The sequence below is a fragment of the Staurois parvus genome, unplaced genomic scaffold (assembly GCF_062004578.1).
Source record: "Staurois parvus isolate SC_StPar_1 unplaced genomic scaffold, SC_StPar_1.0 ptg000162l, whole genome shotgun sequence".
In the NCBI taxonomy this organism is placed as follows: domain Eukaryota; kingdom Metazoa; phylum Chordata; class Amphibia; order Anura; family Ranidae; genus Staurois; species Staurois parvus.
In genome coordinates, this window is record NW_028317958.1 from 244,322 (window position 1) to 269,002 (window position 24,681).

General features: G+C 42.1%; 1 protein-coding gene across 1 annotated transcript in view; it reads right to left on the reverse strand.

The window, feature by feature from the left end:
• LOC149463015 (cadherin-related family member 3-like) overlaps positions 1-24,681 on the reverse strand; it is a 77,694-nt gene that overhangs the window by 44,798 nt on the left and 8,215 nt on the right. The window contains exons 3-6 of the mRNA XM_089676029.1: positions 17,293-17,458; positions 15,048-15,136; positions 6,564-6,664; positions 1,784-1,888 (exon numbers count right to left, since the gene is read on the reverse strand). Coding sequence (XP_089532155.1) covers positions 1,784-1,888; positions 6,564-6,664; positions 15,048-15,136; positions 17,293-17,458 — 461 coding nt within the window. The remainder of the gene's footprint in view (positions 1-1,783; positions 1,889-6,563; positions 6,665-15,047; positions 15,137-17,292; positions 17,459-24,681) is intronic.

Genomic DNA, 24,681 nt, shown 5'->3' on the forward strand with positions numbered 1-24,681 from the left:
AATGATCTTTTTAGCTGTCTGTAAGGAGGGAATTTGTCTCAACAAGTGTAAGGAGCATTCTTCCATTGACCATCACACTAATGTATTATGAGTTGCAGATGTAGTAATTTTTAGCAGGGACTCCCGAGACTGGAACTGGACTATTTAAAGGATTCCTCTGTAGCTTGGAAAGGATTCCATTACAGATCTCAACTTTTTAAAATATTTCTCAAATCCTCCTAGGCTGCATACACACCAGAGTGTAGAGGGAACTTGCTCCTGCTCGGTTTTTTTATGCTTGTTTCTCGGGCATTTCTGCTCATCATGTATAGGGCAGCCCAGTCACTTGAATAGGCTTCCCTACACACAACAAACACCCCAAAGAAGCTCCAGAATCTTTTTTGGATTGGAGCATGGTGCATTTTTTCACAGCGCTTTTTAGCACGTTTGTAGCGTGACAAAATGTCTGCATTTGGGGTGCCAATAACAATTATTGGCACTGCAAGTGCGACACGTGTTTGCAGTGCATTTCTGAAACATGTGGAAAAATGTGCATCTTCTGTGCACATTTTCAAGTGTTTCAGAAAAAACAGATGTGAATGGAGCCTTAAAGTTAAAGCTTCTCCCCACACCCAATCATGCAGCCCATTACTACAAATTGTATTTGGCCTTGTCTATGACTCCATATGCTATCAAACATGTTGCCTAACAACCTGTATAGCCTTTCTAATTAACAGAGTCTTAAGCAACTCCAAAGTTAAGAGAGTCCTCCTTAAGTAACCCATTAGGCAGAAAGAAGGAACTGATCCTAAAGTATATATAAAGCCAAAACTTTTTCTTGCGCATGATTGGTTGATTGAAATCAACAGAATTTTATCACATTTTCTAAGCTTAACTCCTTCCTGTCAGCTGCGTGTATATATGCGGCCTCTTGGCGGGTGGGCCTTAACACCGAGAAGCCACATATATGCATCCCCAAAAAAAACAGAACTGTGCTGATAGCTCCCAGCACAGTTAGCAGCACTAACGGAAAGCTCCCAATCTCTACTTTCCATGATTTTCAATCATGTGACCGCTGTGACAGCCAATCATGGCGTTCACATGATCACAATCCCCGCCTCCCAGCATCTAAAACTCCTTAAAAGACCTGAAGGCACCAAGGAGTTAATGAGGATTGCTAAGTCAAGTATATTACTTCAGTTAATAAACCCCTATATCTCTAAAAAGTAAGGGAAGTCTCCATTAGAAGATTTCCCTTCTATTCCTGGTCTGTTGACAACTCAAAATTTGAATTGCCAGTCCTAGTGACAATAGTCTCTGGGACAAATAGAGAGAGTGGATCTTCAAAGCAGGGGCACAGATGGCATTGAATACCTGACAGAGGTTCTAACCCTTCGCCACTATCCTACAAAGGAAGTTTTGGTTTTAGATAAACTTTAACACCTTCTTGGACCTGTAATGGAGCTACACTTCATAGAACATCTGAATTTGAGATCGCTTGTACTGCAGAGGTCTACAGCGACTTTTAATGTTTCTTATGTACAAATGCAGCACACACATGTTGTAAAGGGTCTGTTCCTTCTTCTGTGGAAAATGCGGAGAATTGCTAAGAGCAACTGCAAACATTTTCTGCTCATTAGAAAATCTCTGCATTGCTGGAAAGCCCAGTCACATTGCTTGTGAATAGGTTTACATATTTGTACAAAGACTATGCACCGTATGAGTTCCACTTTGCTTGAGGCCACCCAACAAAAACATTTAAAACGTTACATTACAACATCTCTCACCCTAACATTGTACTTACATACAAGTCAGAGTTGGCTCATTGTCGTTTATATTAGTAATATAGACCTTTATATTTGCTGATTTTGCAATAGTCCCATCACTTATGGTTACAGTTAGAGTGTAGCTGAAAGATAATAATAATACAAATAATAATAATAATAATAATAATAATAAAAAATTATAGAATAGCTGATGCTCAGTGGAAAGAAACATTAAAGTAGAATTCCAGAATTCCAGTCTACATCAAAGGATAAGATCCCATTCACATTACATGATTTGGAATCGGGGGCAGACTTGCTGTGATTCTAAATTGCAACAAAGTGCATGTGGCACATTTGGGTGCCATTATTCTTAATGACACCCCAAATGTGGTGCAATTCTGCCCCGATTGTTGTGCAACAGAATCACTGAACAATCGTGGCAGAGCGTGCATTTAAAAATCTCAGTAAGCTTGTCACCCAAAAAGGAGCAAGAGCTTCTTTTGGGCAACAAACACACATAGCATAGCCTATTTAAGTAAATGGGCTACCCTATGTGCGACACCTGGAATCGCGTGAAAATCGTGCAACAAAAATCGCAAGTGGGAATGCCCATTCCCGCTATGCAATATGTGAACAGGGCTTCAAACGGCTCCCACCTCCCTTCTAACTGCTATTCTAACTACCCTGTAGAAGAAATATGCTTACACTTAACTATTCTGAGGGCACTCTGGTTTAGACACATGATCTCCTAAGTAGATCTTCCTTCAGGGGAGAGGAGAGATCACTAACAAGGGCTGAAATGCTTGGGTGGTGACATCACCCATTGGCTTACTGTGGAGCATTCATTGTTGGCTGTCTGTAAGAGGGGGTAGGCAGGTGGTGCTTCCTCCATGTTCCCCTCCTCATTGGGCACCAAGTCTGGGTCACATAGGAGGCTTACCCCAAGGTGGGTTCTCCTGGACTAAGAAAGCACCTAATACAGGTCACTCTCCTGCACATTAGGTACCTTTGCTTAAACAGACTATTAGGGCTTGTTCACACTTGACTAAATGTCTAACTCTTAAAAACGCCCCTATAGTGTTAGTATGGGCGTTAGACAGGCGTTAATGAACTTTAGTATGGGCATTTTACAAGTGTTAGAAACGCTCCCCAAATGCCCTATGCATGGTTTTGAGGCGTTTTATAAGTGTTAAAACCGCACATGAAATGCCTGTAATAAACTCTAATGGTATTAACGCCCTGCAAATGCCCTGCAAATGCCCCCGCAAACACCTGCCAGGGTGTTTGAAGAGCATCACCATTGACTTGAATGGGAGGCGTTGAAAGGCTTCAACTCCTCCTGACTCGACATGAGGCTTCAATTTTGAAGCGAAGCGACACTAACGCTTCATGTTTTGATAATGAAAACAGCACTGTGTGCTGCCCATAGAATAATTTCCATAGGTATTTGAGGAGCATTAAAAACTCCCCTCAAATGCCTGCTTTCAAAGCTAGTGTGAATTAGGCCTTAAACTCTAGTTGACTCTTTTGATGCTAACATATACCACTACTTCACATGTTACAATTAGAAGGGACACACAGAGCCTACGCCCTCTTCACCTGTTCAGTTTATCTCTGCTACCTCATTCCCAGTAACTGTATGGAGCCCTGCCATGCACCTAGCGCAGACTCCATGCTTGCACTCACTTCACTCTTGACCTTCCGTACCTCTGCACAGGATGGGGACCTCTGCAGCACTGACTTGCTCCTGTTGCTATGGGAGAAGGGCCGTTCACAGAAGGAGTGATGACAACAGTGATAGACTGTCCCAGCTGGCACAGGCACACTCTTAATGATAGGCTGCTTGCTTGTTAGCTTCTGTTACCCCTTGTAACCACATGCTGTCTTCTTACCCCAGTGTGCTGTTGACTCTGAGCTGGAGACTATGTGTGGTGCAGTTACTTGATTTACAGTCCTCTAATTACTTCAGACCAGGCAGAAGGTAAAGTTCAGAAGCCTACAAAGTACACAGAAACACTTCCTTCCCTACATCCCTAAACCCTATGTCAGGCTTGTGTGCTGCCCTGGCATACCTGCAAAGGCAAAGTCCATGTGTGGCAGTGTCAATTTCTTGGCATAGCTTAAGACTCTTGAAGACAGGTGACCTTGGACACAGACAACAGCAACGGTGTGAACATAGGACCTCAACGGTGGCAGCAGCGGAGGATCTCTCTGGACCACTGTTTTTTTATATCAGCACAGGACCAGTGGGTCAGACCCAAAAAGCCCCCCAAAGGAAAATCCCGGAAACAGAGTTATCTCTAACCCTCCTGTCAGGTGCAGCACCTATCTAGGATAGATTACAACCCACCTACATGTCTCTTCTCTCCCCTGAAGCCGACCCCTGAGAACTGATCACATGACTGAACTGGAGTGCCCTGAGAACAGGCAAGTATATGCATCTTCCTTCTACAGGGTAGTTAGAATAGGAGCTGGGAGTGGAGTGGGAGCCATTTTATGCTTAGATATAGTCTGGAATTCCACTTTTATATTTAAAGACAATGGTTAATATTCACTAAAGAGTCAAAAAGAAAAAGGGTGTCTTGCTTTGGCAGTCAATTAGATTCTTCCTTTCTGGTTCTAAAAAAATGGCAGTAAGAACCTGATTTGTTATGGTGGGGTAAATAAGGACAGTTTATCTAAAGGAGACCTCTACTGACAGAACTAGAGCCTGATATTACTGAAAAATGCTAGATTCCTGGCAGTCACCCTGGTCCAATCACTTTTTAATTTTTTGCTAACGGGAAGAGAAGGAATGCAAGGGTCCAAGTAAGTTGAAAACGACAAGCTGCTTCTGGAGCCCTTTCATGACTAGTAGGCTTGGAAAGACACAGATTATGCCAAACTCTTCTCAGCAATGTTCATTTTTTATTAATTTATGTAAAACCTTTATCCCAAAGGGAAAAAAAACTATTGCTGTAACTGCCTCAGTGTTAGCTGGAGTTTGGCTTCAATTTGCTAATCACCTATGAAAGGCCATACTACTAGTTTAGTCCATTCAACATTAACCTCTCCACTGATTGACAATGCTCTTGTCCAAGAGTGGCTATATTGCTCCTCCACATAAACAGTGGAGGGGTGAATGTAGCCACCCTAAGACAAGAGGTGTGTTACTGGCCAGTCACCAGTGAAAATAAATGTCTAATTATGAAAAAATATATTGGAAAGAAAAGTAGAAGCCAAATCATTTAGAGGGCATTAAAGGTCCTCCTTCATCAGGGCTATAGTAATGCAAATGATTTGTATAACTGTAGTCCTGATGAAGATGGATGCTCCAAAGTCCCAAAATGCATTTCTTAATGTAGCGCACTTTCCTACCTATGGTCTGCATCCAAGGCCCCCAGAGACCCCAATGCACAGGAGCAAGCTGACTAGAGACACTGCACCCATCTATAAACAATAGAATCATACCAATCAAAATTCAGGATCCAGTGCCTCTTACCCACACCCCTTCACGGGGGGGGCAGAATCGCTTTGTGGTTTACAGACGAAATGAAGGCAATACTGCTGCCTCCGGAATGCGTGTGTTTGAAATACCAAACCGCAGCCATCATAACCACATTTGGCATGTGGTTTCAGTGTGAACATATTGACTTTCATGGGCACTTTGGCAGGCACAACACCTGCCCAAATTGGCATGCCAAAGTTAAAACTGGTGTACCACAGAAGTCTGAACTGCCCAATTTATTTATTTATTTATTTCAGGTACTTATATAGCGCTGTCAATTTACACAGCGCTTTACATATATATTATACATTCACATCAGTCCCTAACCCTCAAGGGACGTACAATCTAAGGTCCCTAACTCACATTCATATACAAGGGCCAATTTAGACAGGATCCAATTAACCTACCAGCATGTCTTTGGAGTGTGGGAGGAAACTGGAGTACCCGGAGGAAACCCACGCAGGCACAGAGAGAACATGCAAACTCCAGGCAGGAGGTGCCGTGGCTGGGATTTGAACCAACGACCCTAGTACTGCCAGGCGGACGTGCTAACCATTTAGCCACTGTGCTGCCCCGATTCAGCAGTAATGTAATCAATAGACACAGGGGTTGCTAATACAAGGCAAATGCCTGTTTTTTTACAAATGGCCCTTGTGAATGAAAGCTTAAAGCTCAACTCTACAAAACTATAAAATTATCCCCTGCTGAGGGGCTGTACCTGCACTGCAAGGGTTATTTGCTCAATTAGGGTTTAAAGGAAACCAAAAATCAGATTTAATTACCAATCTTCATCTCCTTCCCACTGCTAGACTGGTCCCTACAGTGTCTTCTCCCCCACGCTCCTCTGGTCTAAGGTTCTGATGACATTAAGATCAGATCAGGGTCCATAACCTTGCACTGGATGTGAGGATGCTGAAGGATAGTCCTCCGCTGGAGCGTGGAGGAGCACCATCTGATGGAGGAGCCAAGAATATAGTAAGTACAGGAGATCATCTTTTAAGTATAAATTAATGAACAGGGATGGCCACACACTGATCGAAATTTGGTGGGTGTCTGCTGAACAGGTCATACTTAGATCTGTCTACGGCCAGTTTTAGACTAGATATTTTTTCAGTCGCTAACCAAAAACGATATGCAGATCAGGAGTTCTGATTTCAGTCTGACTTTATTGGTGCTGTTTTTCAGTGAATCAAAATGTTTTGAATCCAGAGACAGCCAGGCAACTATCAGGCAAATGCAGCTTCCATATTTCTTTCACATGCATATGTACATTGATAAAGTGTTTGCCTCTGGCTACTTATTTCTATGTCAAATGAAAAGAGATCTGTTACCTCTTTGTGTTACTTTCATAATCAAACATTTCCGTGGTGGAGATTGTTCCTGTGTTGTCAATCTGAAACCCAGAGTTGCCCGGAATAATCCCGATAGAATACTGTGAACAGATTAAGCACCGATAGTAACATGAAGCAATTTGAGGAACTGTTCTAAATGAATTACACCATAGTAATTGTACTTTATGAAAAGGGAAAGCTAAAGTAGGTTCTGTTTTTCCTTCTTTGATAACAAAGGATAAATGGCACAGAGTTCTTCTGAAGTGTGACAGGGGCAAGTATAGTACACTGTCCCTGGAGGAGAGGTGCATGGGACTGAATGGAGTTCCTGACCTGGACTGCAAAACTGTTTCACATGTTTTATACCCTCTAAAGACCCTACAAGTGCAGAAAAATACTTCTTGATCTGCCAGAAATGTACTCAGCTCCTCAATACTGTATTTGTGGTGTCAGCCCTGCACAGTTGTCTTTTGCTAAACTACTCAAACCCTCCCACTCTCCTCATCTCTACAACATAGGTGCTAATTATTCTGAAATCCAAGATAAGAACTGAATGGGCTAATTAGATTCCTTAAGATAACACAGGATGTGTGCACAAGACAGCTCCAAAAGCAGACCTTTACCCTAAACTATCTTTAACCTCTTTATGACTGCCTAACACATATGTCAGGAGGCATAAGGGTGGGCTTTTTACATACAGTGGGGATCGAAAGTTTGGGCACCCCAATTAATGTGCATAAAGAAACCAAGGAAAGATGGAAAAATCTCCAAAAGGCATCAAATTACAGATTAGACATTCTTATAATATGTCAACAAAAGTTAGATTTTATTTTCATCATTTACACTTTCAAAATAACAGAAAACAAAAAAATGGCGTCTGCAAAAGTTTGGGCACCCTGCACAATTTATAGCATGCACTGCCCCCTTTGCAAAGCTGAGACCTGCCAGTGTCATGGATTGTTCTCAATCATTGTCTGGGCAGACCGGGTGATGTCAATCTCAAAGGTTTTAAATGCCCAGACTCATCTGACCTTGCCTCAACAATCAGCACCATGGGTTCTTCTAAGCAGTTGTCTAGAAAACTGAAACTGAAAATAGTTGACGCTCACAAAGCTGGAGAAGGCTATAAGAAGATAGCAAAGCGTGTTCAGATGTCAATATCCTCTGTTCGGAATGTAATTAAGAAATGGCAGTCATCAGGAACAGTGGAAGTTAAAGCAAGATCTGGAAGACCAAGAAAAATATCAGACAGAACAGCTCGCAGGATTGTGAGAAAAACAATTCAAAACCAACGTTTGACTGCACGATCCCTCCAGAAAGATCTGGCAGACACTGGAGTTGTGGTACACTATTCCACTATAAAGAGATACTTGTACAAATATGGTCTTCATGGAAGAGTCATCAGAAGAAAACCTCTTCTACGTCCTCACCACAAAAATCATCTTTTGAACTTTGCAAATGAACATATAGACAAGCCTGATGCATTTTGGAAACAAGTTCTGTGGACCGATGAGGTTAAAATTGAACTTTTTGGCCGGAATGAGCAAAGGTACGTTTAGAGAAGAAGGGGCACAGAATTTAATGAAAAGAACCTCTGTCCAACTGTTAAGCATGGGGTTGGATCAATCATGCTTTGGGGTTGTGTTGCAGCCAGTGGCACAGGGAACATCTCACGAGTAGAAGGAAAAATGGATTCAATCAAATTTCAGCAAATTTTGGATGGTAACTTGATGCCATCTGTGAAAAAGCTGAAGATAAAGAGAGGATGGCTTCTACAAATGGATAATGATCCTAAACACACCTCGACATCCACGGGGATTACATCAAGAGGCGTAAACTGAAGGTTTTGCTATGGCCTTCACAATCTCCTGACCTCAACATAATTGAAAATCTATGGATAGACCTTAAAAGAGCAGCGCGTGACAGACAGTCCAGAAATCTCAAAGAACTGGAAGACTTTTGTAAGGAAGAATGGGCAAAGATACCTCAAACAAGAATTGAAAGACTCTTGGCTGGCTACAAAAAGCGTTTACAAGCTGTGATACTTGCCAAAGGGGGCAGTACAAGATATTAACTCTGCAGGGTGCCCAAATTTTTGCAAACGCCATTTTTTTGTTTTCTGTTATTTTGAAAGTGTAAATGATGGAAATAAAATCTAACTTTTGTTGACATATTATAAGAATGTCTAATCTGTAATCTGATGCCTTTTGGAGATTTTTCCATCTTTCCTTGGCTTCTTTATGCACATTAATACAAATTTTTAGCTGGGGTGCCCAAACTTTCGATCCCCACTGTACGTGTCCCTGGGCAGCTAATGTTTTTGTGCTGAGAGCATGCTCACTGCACGCTCCCAACACAGAGACCAAACTGTGAAAGATAGCTCTTGGTCCCCACTAATGATTGATAGCCAGCGGGAATGGCTTCCAATCATGTGACCACTGTGACAGCCAATCACAGTGGTCATGTAATAAGGTGATCTTTCCCACCCCCCAGCATTCTAAACTTTTTAAAGGGGTTCATTTTGCCCTGCATATTGGTATTTTATCACCTGTATGTTTTTTTGTTCTATAAACAAAAAAAGACCGACAATTTTGAAAAAAAAATATTTTTGACTTTTTGCTATAAAACATATTCAGTAAAAAATTTTAAAAATCTAATTTCTTCAGAAATTTAGGCCAAAATGTATTCTGCTACATGTCTTTGCTAAAAAAAAATCCCAATACGTGTAAATTTAATTGGTTTGCATGAAAGTTATAGAGTCTACAAATGACGGTATATATACTTGTTGTTTTTTTTAATTATACTAGTAATGGCGGCAATCGGCTACTTATAGCGGGACTGCTGCGGGCATCCTGACACTGAGGGGAACTGACTAACTGCCACTGACTTCCCAATTACACTAATACAGTGATCAGTGCTAATAAAAAGCACCGACACTGTACTAATGACACTGGGCAGGAAGGGGTTAACATCTGGGGCAATCAAAGGGTTAACTGTGTGCTGTGTTTGTTTTATAGGGAAACATGCTGTGCAGAGAAATACACAGCAGCATGTTACTGCTGGCAGAAGAGAGACCTGTGTTGTTTACATATAGGTGTCTCCCCTGACAGTGATACTCAGCGATTGCTGGGTGCCGGCAGGAAATCTCCAGCTGGGACCCGGTGATTGACATCTGTAGCCGCCAATGGTGGTGTGGGTATGGTGGCGTGCACGCCCCCTACCTAGAAATGCAAAATCACATATAGATACGTGATTTTGCGCAGCCCTGTTGTCCTGTAGCAGTAGTTCTGCTATAGGGTGGTCGGAAAACAGTTTAAGGATTAGTTCACCTTTACCAAAAAACTGCCTATGCAGATAAGGGGTGTCTGTAAATAAAAGCAAAACAGGGCAGCTTTGGCTAAAGTTGAATAATGTCCTTGCTATAAGTGTAGGCCATTTATGTACCTCATGAAGTCTGACTGGAGCAGGGGCGGACTGACCATTTGGAAACTCGGGCACTGCCCAAGGGCCCGGGGTCAATAGGGGGCCCCCTGAGATGCCCCTGGTACCTTTTTCATAGGCTTTTTTGTGTTTAAGCAAGGACAGAGGGGCCCCATGATCCCCTATTGCCTGGGGGCCCCATGAGTTGTCAGTCCGCCCCTGGACTGGAGTACTCTCAGGACATTGCTAAGTGAGGCCTAGTCATTACTGCTCACCTCCACCATCACAGGAGTGAGCTCTCAGACGCTGAGCTCAGAGCTACTGCATCAGGGGAGAGAAAGAGCATGTGAAGAGGTTTGAATCAGAGAAAAAGCTCACTCCTGTGATGGTTAGTGTGAGCAGCAATGACTAGGCCTCACTTAGCAACATCCTGGGAGTATTCCAGTCAGGCTTCATGAGATACATAAATGGCCTACACCTATAGCATGAACATTACTCAACTTTAGTCAGAGACACACAGTTTGTTTTTATCCACAGACGCCCCTGAGCTGCATAGGTAGTTCTTTGGTGAAGGTGAAGGTGAACTATCACTGCCATATTTGTGCAGAAAATCTCCTACATGCACACAGATGTGTTGAGGGGCTCTGCAAGGACCAAGAGGTTGGACAAAGACAATATGCACATCTGCGAATAACAGTACCTAATAATGACACTGACAGCATTGGAAGAGGGGGGGTGGAGGAAAACCAAAGGGGGCCAAAGTTCCTCTTTCACCACTTGGTTCGGAATCACGACAAAATTGTGGAGATTCTGCTTGTGATTCCAAATCGCCTAATGCGAATAGGTCCAAAATGTATACATTGTATTAGGCTGCCTGCCTGGCATTTCACTTTAAATATTACTTTCTCATTTCCTGTAGTTCAGTATCATTTTTAAAAAGTATTTAAACATCAAAAACAATTTATGAATTGAATTTATACAAACAATTCTTAGGTGATGTTTGTACAATAAAAAGCACTTTAATGACATAAAAGAATTATAATCTCTATGGATAACTGACATCATCGGCTGCTTTGCAGCTGCCATTGTGAATAGAGTGTTTGTTAGTAACCTGTTGTTTGCTATACGTATTAATGTGTGATGACCATACTACAGACAAAGGTTCCACCAACGGGAAAGTAAGTCAGAACATAGTTTGGTTGGCAGCATTTGTCCTGGACTATGCTGTTCGTCATCATAGAACTTTAAAATCTTTTATTTACTAAGATCCTCAAACAAAGGTGAACCTTTCATTCCATTAATTAAAGGCACAGTCCATCTAAAAGTCTTATTTATGACACGTGGAGTTCAAGTGGGCAAAAGTCTCCTAAAGGCCCGCTATACTGTATATTATACAATTATATTTTCTTGTTCTATGAAAATGAAAGATAAAAGGGTATGTTATCAAAAATTATTTTTGCAATAGAGTAGAAACAAACATCACACAAGCAACCAGCCTTTAAAGAAGCATCTATTGTATAGAAGATAGCGTGTATATCGGTTCCTTCTGTATTTAGTAGAGCCCATAGTAAACCCATGATACTTATATACATGCTCTCCCTTCTCTTGTTTGGTGTATTCGCCTCTCTTATATCTAAGATGTCCTTCATCCTCTTCCATCAAATGTGCTGCTTGGTGATAGGGGAAGATATAAAGCTACTAAACAGAGCAGCAGAAGAGTGAAGGAAAGGTGCATTGGCTGTCAAGAGTGTGTGGGTGCAGTGGTGATTAGTGGAAAAGTGTGCAAGTGCACTGGCTGTCAGTAGAGGTACAGTTGTGACCAAAATTATTCAACCCCCAATGCTGTAAAGGGGTTTAGGGACTATAGTGTACATTTGGAATTGTATTCAGAATCAAATCCTACAAGGACGTTGTAACTACCCAAATGCAACTAAAATGACATCAATTGTTTATGTAATACAGTAGTAAATGGTTCTTATGTGGTTTCTTCATTGCCACAATTATTCAACCCCTTAAAGACTACCACTCTGAAGAACAGAGGTTCATACAGGTGCTTTCCATCAGGTATTGAAAACACCTGTGGATGTCACCGAGCAGCAATCAAGCATAATAAGCACCAATTAGGCAGCTTTAAAATGACTGTGATACTCAGCTCCTTCTAGACATTTACTGGTGTGGTTACAAACATGGTGAAGGCAAGAGAATGGTCCAGGAAGACAAGAGAAGAGGTGATTTCTCTTCACAGGAAGGGCAATGGCTATAAGAAGATTGCAAAGATGTTAAACATACCAAGAGACACCTTAGGAAGCATCATTCGCAAATTCAAGGCAAAGGGCACTGTTGAAACGCTACCTGGTCGTGGCAGAAAGAAGATGCTGACTTCGACTGCTGTGCGCTACCTGAAGCGTAGAGTGGAGAGAAGTCCCCGTGTGACTGCTGAGGAACTGAGAAAAGATTTGTCAGATGTGGGTACAGAAGTTTCAGCCCAGACAATAAGACGCACACTGCGTAATGAAGGCCTCCGTGCCAGAACTCCCAGGCGTACCCCCTTGCTGTCTCCAAAGAATAAGAAGAGTCGACTGCAGTATGCCAAAAGCCATGTGGACAAACCACAAAAGTTGTGGGATAGTGTTCTGTGGACTGATGAAACAAAATTAGAACTGTTTGGGCCCATGGATCAACGCTATGTTTGGAGGAGGAAGAACAAGGCCTATGATGAAAAGAACACCTTGCCTACTGTGAAGCATGGTGGAGGGTCAATCATGCTTTGGGGCTGTTTTGCTTCTGCAGGTACAGGGAAGCTTCAGCGTGTGCAAGGTACCATGAATTCTCTTCAGTACCAGGAGATATTGGATGGAAACGTGATGCAGTCCGTCACACACCTGAGGCTTGGGAGACGTTGGACCTTTCAACAGGACAATGATCCCAAGCATACCTCCAAGTCCACTAGAGCATGGTTGCAGAGGAAAGGCTGGAACATTTTGGAGTGGCCATCGCAGTCACCAGACTTAAATCCGATTGAGAACCTCTGGTGGGACTTAAAGAAAGCAGTTGCAGTGCGCAAGCCTAAGAATGTGACTGAACTGGAGGCCTTTGCCCATGAAGAATGGGCGAAGATACCCGTAGATCGCTGCAAGACACTTGTGTCAAGCTATGCTTCACGTTTAAAAGCTGTTATAACTGTAAAAGGATGCTGTACTAAGTACTAAGATTGAATGTCACTTGGGGGTTGAATAAAACTGATAATGCTGTGAGCACAGAAAAGACATTTGTGGTTATTTCATTATAACTGTTATGTTATATTTGTCTGACCTACAAGTGCCTCTTTAATGTAAATGTAAGCAAGATGACTGAATGATCAAAAGCAATGTCAAACTGGCCAAAACACTCAATTTCAGTGGGGGTTGAATAATTTTGGTCACAACTGTATGTGGTCACAGTGGTTGTCAGTAGTGGTGTGTGGGTTCAGTGGCTGTCAGTAGAGGTGTTCAGAAGCAGTGGCTGTCAGTAGTGGGGTGCGGGTGCAGTGGCTGTTAGCAGAGGTGTATGGATGCAGTGGTTGTCAGTAGAGGTGTGTGGGTGCAGTGGCTGTTAGTAGAGGTGTGTGGATGCAGTGGTTGTCAGTAGAGGTGTGTGGGTGCAGTGGCTGTCTGTAGAGATGTGTGGGTGCAGTGGTTGTCAGTAGAGGTGTGTGGGTGCAGTGGCTGTCAGTGGAGGTGTGCAAATGCAATGGCTGTCAGCAGAGGTGTGTGGATGCAGTGCTTGTCAGTAGAGGTGTGTGGGTGCAGTGGCTGTCAATGGAGGTGAAAGGATGCAATGGCTATCAGTAGAGGTCTGTAGGAGCAGTGGCTGTCAGTAGAGGTGTGTGGGTGCAGTGGCTGTCAGTGGAGGTGTGCAGATGCAATGGCTGTCAGTAGAGGTCAGTAGATGCAGTGGCTGTCAGTAGGGGTGTGCAAATACTATGGCTGTCAGTAGAGGTGCGCAGGCAGTGGTTGTAAGCAGAAGTGTACAGATGTAGTTGCTGTCAGTAAAAGTGTGCGGGTGCAGTGCCTGTCAGTGGTAGTGTGCAGGTAGAGTGGCTGTCAGTGGAGAAGTGTGTGGATGCAGTGGTTGTCAGCAGAGGTGTGTGAGTGCAGTGGCTGTCAAGCGAAGGTGTACGGGTGCAGTGACTGTCAGTGGAGATGTGCAGTTGCAATAGTGATTAGTGGAGAAGAATGCGGTGCAGTAGTGTACAGGTGTTGTGGCATTTAGTGGAGATGTGTGTGGGTGCAGTGGCAGTTAGATGAGAAATGTGCATGTGTAGTGGTGGTAAGTGGAGAAGTGTGTAGGTGCAGTGGCATTTAGTGGAGAAATGCGAAGGCACAGTAGCAGTAAACGAGGTATATGGGTGTAAAGATTGCAAGGGAATGTACATCTGTGCTTACTTACCTACAGGTCCCATGGCACAGTGTTTCCAGTAGGCAATATCATCCTGGGCTCCCGGAAGTGATGCCAACTTTGGAACTATTTTGCCAGTATTGTAATTTTCTATAGAATATGGAAAGGTGAGCTCCCTTGTCATCTTTTACAGAATTACCCTGTAAATGATGTGTTCTTCACGGTATAATTTGTATGGCTAATGAATACATTACTTACTATGGAGAGAACTGACACCCCTTGTATTGTGAATATTTGACTCCGCAAAACACACAAAAGTTATAAAAGCTAACAACTAAAAACTGAAAGAATAGCTTCAGTTTAAACTGATATAAGAGAATCAGGTCTAGGTCCACGATATCATAAGCAGAGATTTGTCTTGGCTCCTCTCTGTGCTATGTTGGCACTATTAAAAATAAAATAACACAGTAGCATGGTGTTCACAATGTGCATTTGTTTTACATGAAGGAAAAACTATAATCTCCACTAAAGGTCATTACATACAGACAAGTAAAAGAAATTCTGATTATTACTGTAACAAATGACTCCAATGTCAAGGTTTTGCCAGTAAGCGATTCCGAGGAAACTCATCGGAATTGTGTCAAGTGCCGCCATCGCAAAATGCTTTACAACTGCCATGATTATTACCTGCAGAACATCATTATCTGGGTCCTTGGCTGCCACTTTGTAAATGACTGTGGAAACAGCAGTGTTCTCAGCTATGTACAGCTCAGCGTCTAATGGGAAAAAACAGTTCAGAGCGATTATTTACTCTACTGCTGAAGATTTCCTAAAGTTAAACTGAGCATATGACAAAAATGCATTAGCAGAGGTTACCTTCAATGGAAACTACATGTCAGAATGATCAGTAGATCCAGAGGTAGAAGCTGCTGAAGGTATATGAGAATCTCAAACGTTCTTGCAACCGTGGCCCTGCCCTTTCCTGCATCCCAAGCCTCCTTGCTGGTCACTCATCGCATTGAAAAAAAAACAAAAGGAAGGTTTAGGAAGTGGAAAGTGGTAGAGTCCAGGTTGAATTTTACATGAAAAGCTAAGACTTGAATGTAACTTCAGCTGTCTATATCTCCGCCTCCGAGGATCATTTTTCACTACAGATAGCATTTTCATCATATGCTTGTTACAGTTTTATTTTAAGGCCTTTAGGACCAGAGGTCATCTAAGTCTCAATGGCCAGAATAAATTTAGCAGTGTCAGTATGCATCAGTTGACTTGACAGCATGTATTTAAAGTGCCTGCCTGTAAATTATTTTACATTATTAGAGACTTAAAAGGTTTCTATTTGGTGCCATATTTTAATAAATACGGTATTATTATTATTATTATTATCTGACAAATGGACATAAAAGTGAAAAAAATGCATTTTCGGTTTACACACAATTTTTAATCAGAATTTAAAAATGTTTTACACACAATTTAAAAGTGGAAGCAAAGTCTAAAAGACAAAACTTATAAGCAACCAGGTTTCTTTATTTAAGAAGAGACATGCAGCAAAATGAACTTACCCACCTGCTCAAATTACAATTACATATTTATCAAGGTACCTGTGTGATAGGATAAATAAACTCCTGCGCATGTAGTTATGTCTTTCTACGCCAACCAATTAAAACAACTGAAGACTTGGCACCTGCATAGAAGCTTGGGAGAAGATGTCTGTGCTACCAAGGGACCTCATTGGAACGTTGGAGCAGAGGTAAGTATTGTGGACTTTTTTTTTTTTCTGTAAACTGAAGTATTGTGAACTTTAGTTCCACTTTAAAGCTTTATAACTCCGTATGTGTTTCTCTGTACACAATGGGTTAGCAGAGAGACAGGCACAGTGCCATCTGTAACCAGTGGTAAATAAAAACTTCATCCGCAAGCTACACTGCTAATGCCACCAATATGACAGCAAAGCAATATGGAGGCACATAGGGATAGAGTAACCTGCTAACCTGTTAGGTTCACTCTACTGCCCTTGCTCACCTGCTGCTTTTGGTCTTGTGAATGGAGTAAGGTCTGTATAAGTTCCAAATCAGCATTAGAGTAACAAAAACACCAGGCCCAAACCATAAAAATATAGAAAGGCGCGTGTTTCAGAACAATATATTCAAAAAGGAGCTGGAAACCTTTAGACTTGGACATGTAGTCAGATGAAGGAAAACGTCAAACAAGTACAATAGCTCTGGGGAGGCAGCTCCCACAAAGCAAGGCTTTCCTTGATGGGCACCTAACAGTAGCTTAAACCATTCAAATATAGAATGGGGTCCCAGATCAAAATCAGATAAAAGAGTCCAAACTAATTTTAATTGTTGATAACAAATTAATATAAAAATATCCAACACATTTCAGGGGCAACACCACTCTCTCTTCTTTAGGGCTACAAGAATGAAGGGGTATGGGTGTTGCCCCAAAACTCGTTGATAGTTTTTATATAAATTTTTTATTACATTTTTTATTAACATTTAAAACTATATTGGACTCTTTTGTCTGATTTTGGCCCCCGTTCTATATTTTTATGATTTGATATACTGTTTGCTGCCCAGCTAAGTAAGCCTTGCTGTGTTGGAGCTGCCTCACTAGACCTACACGCAAGCCTAAAAGTTCCAAGCACGTCTTTGAGTATGATGTTCTGAAACACAAGGTCCAAACCCTGTCACATGAGGGTAAGGGGAATGTCCACAGCTCTTTAAAAGTTTTGACTTACATGGCGCAGTAGATAAGCACAAGGCCTGTAAGTACAGGATGCTTTTCCTGCATTTTATAAAGTGAACCTGTTACTTTGCCAATTGGCATACAGGTATACATTCTAGGAATGACAACTGGGTTTTTTCATAAGCAACACACAATTATGTCCAATCCATACCATAAACAGCTGAAAACCTCCCTGAATTACCTTGTCTGGCCAGTGTTCCAGTAAAGACGGGAGCCTTGTTGACATGAGTAATTTCGATAACAATGGACTGTGTGGCCGTTGTTCCTTTGCTGTCCTCCACCAGGATTTGCAGAGTATACAATGGCACAGCTTCAAAGTTTAACTTGGGCTCATTTGTTGTTATTAGCTAGATTAAGACAAAGATGTGTCAAAGCCAAATTGTGTAGATTAATATAATTATTATAATGCATGTCCCTTCATATATATTTTCATCTTGTTTACTCTGCATAACTAGCTCTCCCTTGGATAGCCATTCAGTTTGAATTTAATTCCTTTAAATCAGGTCATACTACAATATTTTAAAAGGGGATCTAAAGGGAAACTATAGTGATTGCTCTATCAGGTTTATTCAATATGACAGTGCAAAGAGCAACTATAATGTGCAAAGTGCCCACAACAGTCATTCACATATAATCTCATACGAAAGCCAGACAGGGAAAAGTCACCCTAAAGAAAGAATGGTGGAGACGTCTATCCATTGTCTGTAGTGCTGTGACCCTCCTCTTTATTGCACAACATACCGGTTTATACCTTCCTTCTGACTTCTTATTAAGGATTTAAGAAGGTTTAAGATTACACCTCCTGTTCAATATCCACTTGCAGGCTGTGTGGTAGGGGAAGACCCATGCAGTAGGCACCCAGAGAGTAGGCACTGCACACACAGTAGTTGAGAATGCAAAATTATATTGTCAGATCATTCCAGAGTCTTTTCAACAGTAAGAAATGAGTGGCAACACTCACAGAAGTATGTGGGACTCATAAAGAGAGAGAGGGATGTACAGAGGCCTGCAGCACCTGGTGCAGGGAGCAGCTGGGAGGCAGATGCAGTAAGCACAAGTACCAGAAAATTTCCCCAAGGACCTCTGGCAATTCCTGACAATATCTATGCTGCCCTACTGGAACCTTTCCCTATGCTAGGCACACTCTCCCTGACAAGCGGGTTCCTGTCCCTTACCTAGCCACTCGCAGAATGCACACCAACTGCAGTGAGCCAGGACTTTCTGTAAGCTCTGCCCTCACTAAAGATGGCCTATCAGTGGGCCAACAAAGAAGAATGTAGCACTACCCCCTGAGGGGCTGTTGAGTATTTTTTGGGGGTTCCCTGTCTTTCCTGACCCCACTCTGAAAGCCCACCCCTGGCTGACTCCACCTTAAACCTCTGGCCAGAAGAACCCTCTGACTGCAACCATAAAATAGACTCACACACAGTTTAGAGTGAACTGATATTTTAATTATAATAAGGTCAAAAGTAAGCACAATAAAGCAACAAAGAAATATGTGCAAGAAGTTATCACTCTTAATAACTTCAAATAAGGGTCACAACTCAGCACAGTCTCAATCAGTTCTAGATGTCCTGCAATTCAGAATTTAAACATTAGCCCCAGTCCTGATATATTTCTTTCGCAGTGAGCAAAGAAAAACTACAAACAGAGAAGCTAGCTCACTTTAGGGTCTCAGGGGCTGGTGACTGGGTTTAATTCTGAGAAAAGAGCTCTTCAATTAAATAGAGCAATGCCCCTTTAAACTACAGTATCTGATCTTCTGCGCACTTGATGGGGCCCAAGTTGGTACACAAAAAGATTCAAATCTTCCTTAAGGCAAAAGGTAGAAGTTCCTTCTTAGAGGATGAAAAGGACCTGCCCCTTTCAGTGGTATTTAAATTTGGATGGTACCCCTTTAACTCCCACAAGGTGATGCAGGATTAGGCAAAGATTAATGAATGGGCAAGACACTCTTCTATAGGGATTGGTTCCTCTTTGGACCACAGTGGCAAACTGCGGCAATAAAGGAGCTCCTTGGTGAATGAGGCCTGCTGTGTTGAAAGCAATAGTACAGCTTGACCTGCAGAGGGCAAACAATGTGGTGGGCACTTGTGATTGGATATGCTGAGAGTGCAAAAACTAGTAGGCCAGGAGAACTGGGCCTTAACATGAAAAAACAATAACAGTCAAACTGGGTGGAAAGCAGCTGAATTGAGTAGTGTTATTTTCAAATTAAATGGCTTGAAAGCGGAACTCTCTCCCCCGATCTGTGACCTTGGTCAGGTAGTGGGCAGTCTCTCTGTAGACAGGGCCCCCTGTGTTCTTGTGGTTCCTCCTTCAGATATCACTCCAGGCAACAGCATTGCACCCTGCCTGCTCGCAGAGCAGTTCACCAGCGGTCAGAAATTTCTCCTCCATTTTTGGCGGCCTGGCCCAGACCTCCAGCGTCCTGTACAGCCTTCTCCTCACACCTGCTCTCCAGCTCTCTCCATTCAATTCCTGTCCCCGGGTTCCCGGGCTTCTGTATTTATCTGCCTCTGCCTACACACCAGTACCTCTGGTAAATGTAGTTCACCAGCTTGCTGTCAAACAACAAAGTCCTGCAGTCAGCTTACAAATCCCACAAAGTTTTCCAACTGAGTCTGTACAACCAGGCTGTAGGACACAGCCATCTAGTGCCTACTTAACATCCTGCAACCACTATTACAGCAGGGTGTTACAAGAAGAAAGCTGCCACTATGTTATTTTTAAAGTTGGCGACACAGAATGTGAAACAGATACTTGTTTGTTCATTTCCATAAATATATTTACTGAGCATAGGCAGTTTTTTAATGGGAGGGAGGGTGCTTTAAAATGAGCAAAAGCAAGCTTGCCTATGAGTTCTGCATGCCATGTTAATAGAAACCATTTCAAACATTGGTATTCTACAATAACCCAACACACAACTTAGTTGATTTATCTTTAGCTACAGTATATCTGTGTTACATCTGTGTTACATAGTTACATAGTTAGTCTGGCTGAAAAAAGACAAAAGTCCATCCAGTTCAACCATTAAAAAAAAAGTTATAATCCTATACCCACATCTGATCCAGAGGAAGACAAAAAAAACCCAGCAAAGCATGATCCAATTTGCTCCTGCAGGGAAAAAAATTCCTTCCTGATCCCCCGAGACAGTCTCAGGATCTACTTTACCTATAAATGTTAGTATCCAGGAGCGGACTGACAACTCATGGGGCCCCCAGGCAATAGGGGATCATGGGGCCCCTGTGTCCTTGCCCAAACTCAAAAAAGCCTATGAAAAAGGTACCAGGGGCATCTCATGGGGCCCCCTACTGACCCCGACCCCTCGGGCAGTGCCCGAGTTTCCAAATGGTCAGTCCGCCCCGATCCAGTTATATTCTGTGTATCCAAGGAAGAATCCAGGCCTTTTTAAAGCAATCCACTGAGCTGGACAGAACCAACTCCTAAGGGAGTCTTTTCCACATTTTCACAGCTCTCACTGTGAAGAAACTGTGTTGCATGTGTGTACAAGCAGGCACACAGATAGCAAGCCTTTAATCTATAGTGTACCTAAACCCGAAAAATCAAAATCTAATATATTGAAATATTGCTGCCTACCAGTTCAGCCATTGCCTACAATTCATCTGAATTTGGAATTTGGGCATCCCCAGCAACAAAACTGTAAATTTTGGCAAAATATTCCGAAAGGGAAATCACGTCTAAAGAAATGCAGACTCTTAACACTTTCCTCATTAGAACCCTAAAGTGTAGCAGCTGACTATAAAATCAACTCTGTACATGGACAGACAAACAAACAAATAGCTATTTCTTCACAATAACACAAGGTAAGAATCTGCAACACAGTTTGTTCAAATCCTTCCAATATACATAGATCACCCAGAGGAGATTTTTTTTCTCAACAAAAGTGGAGTAACTCTTTAAATTTCAAGAAACACGTTGAGAGAAAGTCCTCCTGAATCAATGTGAAAATTATTTTATGGCCAACCTGATAGAAGTAAGATTGAGTCTAAATTCTCAAATCACGTGATATGATTTTTGTAAAAAATAATAAAGGGTGTATTGTGATACATTGTGAAATACTGTGATTATATCAGCTATTAATCTTTACCCGTACCGATAAAATGTAAATATACTTTAAATCTTATGAAAGTAGTTACTGTAATTGAATGGTGATGTACCTCTAAAAAAATCCTATGGGTATCAGTGGCTTCTTTTGTGTATGTATAGAGATGGTGGTACATCACTTTATGTACCAGATCACAGCTTGATACTTTGGTGACATTTGTGGTCAGTTTTCTCCTACAATGGAAATTGCTCAAAAACAGCTGTAAATGATCCTGATTCCCATATTTATTATTGCTTGAAGCATGCATTGTCTGTATTACCAATTTTTCCCTTTTCAGTGGATGATATGAAATAAAAGGGACAGATGATTGGTTACTTTGGACAGTACAGACATCTCCCTTTTCATTCAAAGGGAATATGTTCCTAAAATCTGCATTCAAAATAAATTCAAGTTTACTGATTATCTGCAGAATACAAGTTTCAGGGTAGGAGGATCAAATGAAAGTGAAGAGAGTCTTTTACAGTCATTAACTTATTAAAAGATCAATGATCTTGCTTTATGTGTAACCTGAGAAAACACTGAAGAGCTGTATTGATTTTTTTTAATCACATTAGTCACTGACACTTAGTAGAAATTCTGAATCTTCCAGATCATTAAAATAAAGATTACTTCTAATAACTTCCAATGAATTAAAGTGGAATTCAAGGTAAGACTTTATTTTGTAGTTTTGGAGAGGATTAGAACGTATATATATACAGTTCCAAGAAAAAGTATGTGAACCCCTTGGGATTACGTGGAGTTTTGCATGAATTGGGCATAAAATGTGCTCTGAACGTCATCTAAGTCACAACAATAGAAGAACACAGTCTGCTGAACATAATACTACACAAACATTAGATGTTGCCATGGTTTAATTGCACATAACATGTAAACATTCACAGTGCAGGGAGGAAAAAGTATGTGAACCTTTGGACTTAATAACTGGTTGACCCTCCTTTGGCAGCAATAACCTCAACCAAACGTTTCCTGTAGTTGCAGATCAGACCCGCACAACGATCTGGAGTAATTTTGGACCACTCCTCTTCACAAAACTGTTTCAGTGTAGCAATATTCTTGGTGTGAATCGCTCTCTTAAGGTCATGCCACAGCATTTCAATCGGGTTGAGGTCAGGACTCTGACTGGGCCACTCCAGAAGGCGTATTCTGTGCTGTTACAGCCATTGTTTTGTTGAATTACTTGTATGCTTTGGGTCATTGTCCTGTTGCATCACCCATCCTCTGCGGAGCTTCAGTTGGTGGACAGATGGTCGTACGTTTCCTGCAAAATGTCTTGATAAACTCTGGAATTCATTTTCCCATCAATGACAACAATCCGTCCAGGCCCTGAGGCAGCAAAGCAGCCCCAAGCCATGATGCTCCCTCCGCCATGTTTTACAGTGGGGATGAGGTTTTGATGTTGGTGTGCTGTGCCTTTTTTTCTCCACACATAGTGTTGTGTGTTCTTCCCAAACAACTCAATCTTGGTTTCATCTGTCCACAGTATATTTTGCCAGTAGTGCTGTGGAACATCCAGGTGCTCTTTTGCAAACTTCAAACGTGCTGCAATATTCTTTTTGGACAGCAATGGCTTCCTCCGTGGTGTCCTCCCATGTACTCCATTCTTGTTTATTGTTTTCCTTATTGTACATGTGTCAACAAAAATGTTAGCATGTGCCAGAGATTTCTGTAGGTCTTTAGCTGACACTCTGGGATTCTTCTTTACCTCATGCAGCATTCTGCGCTGTGCTCTTGCAGTCATTTTTACAGGACGACCACGCCTAGGGAGAGAAGCAACAGTGCTAAACTTTCTCCATTTGTAGACAGTCTGTCTTACCGTGGACACATGAACATCAAGGCTCAAGGAGATACTTTTGTAACCCTTTCCAGCTTCATGCAAGTCAACAATTCTTGATCGTAGGTCTCCTGAGAGCTCTTTTCTGCGAGGCATGGTTCACATCAGACAGTGCTTCTTGAAACCAGTAAACCCAAAACAGGTGTGTTTTTTAAGGGCAGGACAGCTGTCAGCAACACATCCAATATCATCACACTGATTGGAGTCAAGGTTGGTTCACTCCTGGCTCCAATTAGCTCTGGGAGAAGTCATTAAGCTAGGGCCTCACATACTTTTTCCTCCCTGCACTGTGAATGTTTACATGTTATGTGCAATTAAACCATGGCAACATCTAATGTTTGTGTAGTATTATGTTCAGCAGACTGTGTTCTTCTATTGTTGTGACTTAGATGACGTTCAGAGCACATTTTATGCCCAATTCATGCAAAACTCCACGTAATCCCAAGGGGTTCACATACATTTTCTTGCAGCTGTATAGTGGTACAGGGGCGGACTGACCATCTGGAAACTTGGGCACTGCCCGAGGGCCCAGGGTCAGTAGGGGGCCCCATGAGATGCCCCTGGTACCTTTTTCATAGGCTTTTTTGAGTTTGGGCAAGGACACAGGGGCCCCATGATCCCCTATTGCCCAGGGGCCCCATCAGTTGTCAGTCCACCCCTATAGTGGTATCAAAAAGTTTTGAGAATAGTCTTGTAACACACCAACAGATAGCAGCACAAGACTGCATACACAGTCACAGGGATCATCAACCTTTATAAGTCAGTGTGCCAAAAGACATTCTCCTGTGAACATTGGAAGCTGTGCAGCTTTTGCTATTCTGAGCATGTGCGTTGCCAAGTCTGCTATTTCATCATGGACAGCCAATTAGAACAAAGAGCAAATGTGAAATTCTTCGTGAAACTGGGCAAATCTGCAACAGAAACATTGACACAATTTGGCAAGTTTACAGTGATGCTGCAATGAGTCTTTTGAGGTGTTTTGAGTGGCCACACAGTTCAAGAGTGGAAGGACATCACTGAGAGACGAAAAGAGATCAGGAAGACCTTCAATGAGCTTATCCCTGAAAATCCCCTCTTCCCGAAGATGAAGTTCCAGCTCAAAGGCAGCCATTTTGACAACACTGAAGAGATCCAGTGATTTTCCCAGTTTCACAAAGAATTTCACATTTGCTCTTTGTTCTAACTAGTTGTCCATGATGAAATAGCAGACGTGGTTATGCACATGGGCAGAATAGCACCAGATGCACAGCTCCCAATGTACACAGGACGATGTCTTTTGGCATGACGGTTGGTGCGCCCTGTGACTGTGCGTGCGATATATATACATATATATATATATATATATATATATATATATATAAACACACACACACACTATATTGCCAAGAGTAGTGGGACACCCCTCCAAATCATTGGATTCAGGTGTTCCAATCACCTCCATGGCCACAGGTGTATAAAATCAAGCACCTAGGCATGCAGACTGCTTCTACAAACATTTGTGAAAGAATGGATCGCTCTCAGGAGCTCAGTGACTACAAGCGTGGTGCCGTGATATGTTGCCACCTGTGCAATAAGTCCATCCATGAAATGTCCTTGTTGCTAAATATTCT